The sequence below is a fragment of the Charadrius vociferus genome, unplaced genomic scaffold, assembly GCF_000708025.1.
Source record: "Charadrius vociferus isolate BGI_N301 unplaced genomic scaffold, ASM70802v2 scaffold636, whole genome shotgun sequence".
In the NCBI taxonomy this organism is placed as follows: domain Eukaryota; kingdom Metazoa; phylum Chordata; class Aves; order Charadriiformes; family Charadriidae; genus Charadrius; species Charadrius vociferus.
In genome coordinates this window covers 1,438,176-1,441,682 of record NW_009649189.1, presented here as the reverse complement: position 1 = coordinate 1,441,682, position 3,507 = coordinate 1,438,176, and the positions used below count along the sequence as shown (strand labels likewise).

Sequence of the window (3,507 nt, the reverse complement as noted above, 5' to 3'; positions counted from 1 at the left end):
CCCTTCCCCTACCAGTATCCCCTGGAGAAATCCTTTCCCCACACAGACTGCAGAGCTCCATTAGCCATGGCTATGTCCCACCGACACATCTGCAACCCTGACCCAGGATGTAAGCAGTGTTTTATTACAGCTCAGCAGCTGCCGAGGGGACCTGGGTCAAAGCGGGAGTGTGCAGCTGCAGTACTTGCTGACTCCAGCTGAAAAGGCTGGCAGTACAGCAAAGTGTTGGTTTTTTCTTTTTTTTTTTTTTTTTGTCTCCTTTCACCTGGATCTATCCACCCTAGCAGACTGGCCCAGGCTGAGCAGGGTGGGGGAAAAGCCTCCTTCTTGCTTTGGTGTAAAACAAGCACTGCAGCAAGACAGCTCAGCCCGGGGACTGCCCCAGCAGTGTGCACCAAAGGGTGAATAACATTGCTGCCTGCTGCTGCTGGCCCAGCAGCCTGCCTAATCCGGGGAGATGAAACTGCCCGGCTGAGCTGCACTGGAGACTCTCCGCAGTGCTCCCTGCCAGGCACCCAGCGACACCGCTCTCCCCTTCCGACACAGGGTTTGAGTTACACAGGGCTATCCCAGAGGAGGGTCAAGCCACGCCGCATTGGGCTCCGGTGCTGCCTTCAGCAGGGTGTTTCCCACCTGTGAGAGGCCCCGGCTGGAGCTGTAGGAGCTGGCAATGGCGTTGCGGATGGAGCTGGGGATCCCACCAGCGTATGTATTGTTGAGGGAGCTCATGGAAGAGGTGCGTGACCTCTTATTTGAGCAGTCATCCGGGCAGTGCGAGACAAGGCCTCTCTTCAGAGAGCCAGGCCTAGAGGAGGTTAAAGAAGATTTTATGAGCTCCCCACCACTCTGCCCACAGGTCCTTCAAATGCAGAGTCGGTGGAAGAAAGCAACCCCACTCTTTCTCACAGTGCAGGGCTGGGGAAGAGACCTCAGTAGCAGCACAACCCTTATGACAATCGGGCTGCGCTCAGGCTGACAGCCTGAAGGCACGGGCATAGTGTCTCTTGCTCTCCCCCAAAGCTGGGCTCTGCAAGCAAAAGCCAAACAACTTTTCCAGAGCCTGCATGCAGGCTTTCAGACCCACCCCTCCCAGCTCACAGCAGTTGCTTTTGGCCCAACAGGCACTTACTTGGGTATGAGAGAGGCGGGGGCACCGTTGGCAACCAGCGGCTCAAACGCCGACTGCCCACTTCCACTGCTATCGTGGCGCCTGTGGGAGAGAGGGCAGAACCTCGTGGTAGTGTGGAGGCAGCAGAGACAGGGGCTCCCTCCCAGCCTTGGGAGAAGACCCCTTCTAGGTGGGCTCAGCAGTGAGAAAGCACAAACCTGTCACCCAATACCCAGGGACAGAGGTTTTCCCCATCCACATCCCGCTGTGGATTGTCTCTCCGCCTGGTCCTATCCTCACTCACTCTCACCCTGAGCTGCCACCGCCCAGAAAAGGGCAGCTGGAGCCTGCTGGGCAGAATAGTTTTGATGTAATGAAATCTTTGCTCAAATCCATTATTCTAAGCCAAAACATTTCAGAGAGTATCAGCAACTCTCAGACCTGAGCTCCAAACCTCAGATCTCCTACCTCTTCCTAGCCAGTGCCCTGGACTATTTGAGTCAGAAACCAAATCCCCCGTCCCACAATTCAGTGAAGATCTGAAGTCCGAAAGTCTTAAAGCAATCTCTGCTGCAAAGCAGAGCTGGAGGTGTACAATCAGCCCTGTCACCTAGCCCAAGTCCTTCCCTCAAGCTCAAGCACGCTGCCCCCCATCGCACAGGCGATCCAGCGCTCTCCAGCTGACGCAGGCTCCTTTCTGCCTTCAAAGGTTGCAGGATTTTTCTGCCTACAAGCATTCTTTGTGCTTGCCAGGCTTTAATGCCTTCAAAATTGGCTTTCGTGGCAGAGCTGGATATTAGCATGGTAAAAAATAGAATAAAGAAAAAAAAAACAAGCTGATCCAGTCAGTGCATCCATCCTGTTGTCGTCCTGCTCAGCTCTTGTGGGGCTCAAGACTCACCAAGCCGAGGTAAAGGTTCTAAGGTAGAAGGAAATCCAGCGATGGTAGAGAGGATGGCATGCCCTGCCGCAGCAGAGGAAGGCAGCCAGCGGCTCCCTGCGAAACACCACTCATCCCATTGTGCTCTCCGGACCACCTCTAGCAGCAGCCCCTGGGCACTGCCCAAACTGCCTCTCAGCTTCCCTGCTCAAGCCCAGGCAGGCAGCCCCCGCACGCAAGAGGCTGAGGGGCACAAGGCAAACAGCCTCCACGGACACAAGTGCGAAGGACAGAAAACAGGAGGGGAGAACGGCGAGGCAGCACTGTGCCCAGGCAGTTAGAAAGGCTCCGGCCGACCCTGGCACCCAGGATTTATACCTTGTCCTTACCAGAGAGCAAGCAAAGACACTGCACCCTCATTTCTTCAAGCTCAGAGCTGGAAATCACTGACCTTGACTAACAATAGCAGAAGATAGTCTCTCTTGTTTACCCTTGTGTTTTACCTCCTTTCGCTAGCTACAGCGCACAAAGGAAGCACGCAGACCTTTTAAAGCGTGATGCTTCCAGCCGGGGCTGTAAGACTTTGGGATCCCGTCTCTCCTGGAAGTCTGGGGCTGACTGAAGGATAGATACGATGAGCCTACAGCAGATACCAGCATTTCCCACCGCAGTTCCCCAGCCTGCAAACCCCTGGGATGACAGAAGCCACTTCCCTGCCAAGGAGCTCTGCCAGGCTTCCCCAGACCACATCCCAGCAATGCAGGAGGACACAACTGACCCACAAGCTCGCCTAACGAAAAATCTAAACCACATCCCTTTGATCTCAAGGACAAAACAAAGTCTCGGAGAACTCTCTGACACAGCCCAGAGGGCCGGGCGATGGCATATGCTTCCTCTCTGCGGTTCACTTCCCACAGCACTTTTCTGACCCAGACTCCTGGTCACACGGGGCCCAGCACGCTCTCTGGGACACATCCCATTTGTCACCATTGAAGCACTAACCTCATTTACAACCTTCCCAATGTGCCGGCAGCGACCTGGACTGCTGGCTTATTACCTTCTCTTGCTCTCCTGATCGTTTCCAAAAGCCTGGTCCTCCTCCTCCTCCTCCTCCATAGCCCTCTTCCTGCTCTCCTTGATGGCGTTCAGCACAGTCTCTTTCGCACACGGGTCCACGCTGCTGGTGGCTGGGAAGGCCACAGGCGAGATCAGCTGCTCCAGGCTGTGAGGCAAAGCAAAGCAATGGCGTTAGGCAAGTTGGGTTCACCAGAGTGAGACACCCCCCCACACCTCACCCAGTGTCCCCCCTCAGAAGGCGGGAGAGGGCTCTCCCGTGAAGCCTCTCCGGGAGGTTCAGGTCACACAACCCTCCCCGCAAGGCTCGGGATGGGGACAGAGCGGTCACTAGCTAGCCCAGGACCGCTGCACCCTCCCCGGGGGACCACGGTGGGCAGCACAACCGGCTGCGGACTAGGTAACCGGTTTCCCACCCCCTCCCCTTTCAGTCCCGTCAAGGAGG

The 3,507-nt window shown here is 56.0% G+C and overlaps 1 protein-coding gene across 1 annotated transcript in view; it reads right to left on the bottom strand.

Annotated features, from left to right (window-relative positions):
- Positions 1 to 3,507, bottom strand: part of POM121 (POM121 transmembrane nucleoporin) — a 15,491-nt gene that overhangs the window by 7,143 nt on the left and 4,841 nt on the right. Inside the window, exons 2-4 of the mRNA XM_009888885.1 lie at positions 3,046 to 3,210; positions 1,130 to 1,210; positions 634 to 805 (exon numbers count right to left, since the gene is read on the bottom strand). Coding sequence (XP_009887187.1) covers positions 634 to 805; positions 1,130 to 1,210; positions 3,046 to 3,210 — 418 coding nt within the window. The remainder of the gene's footprint in view (positions 1 to 633; positions 806 to 1,129; positions 1,211 to 3,045; positions 3,211 to 3,507) is intronic.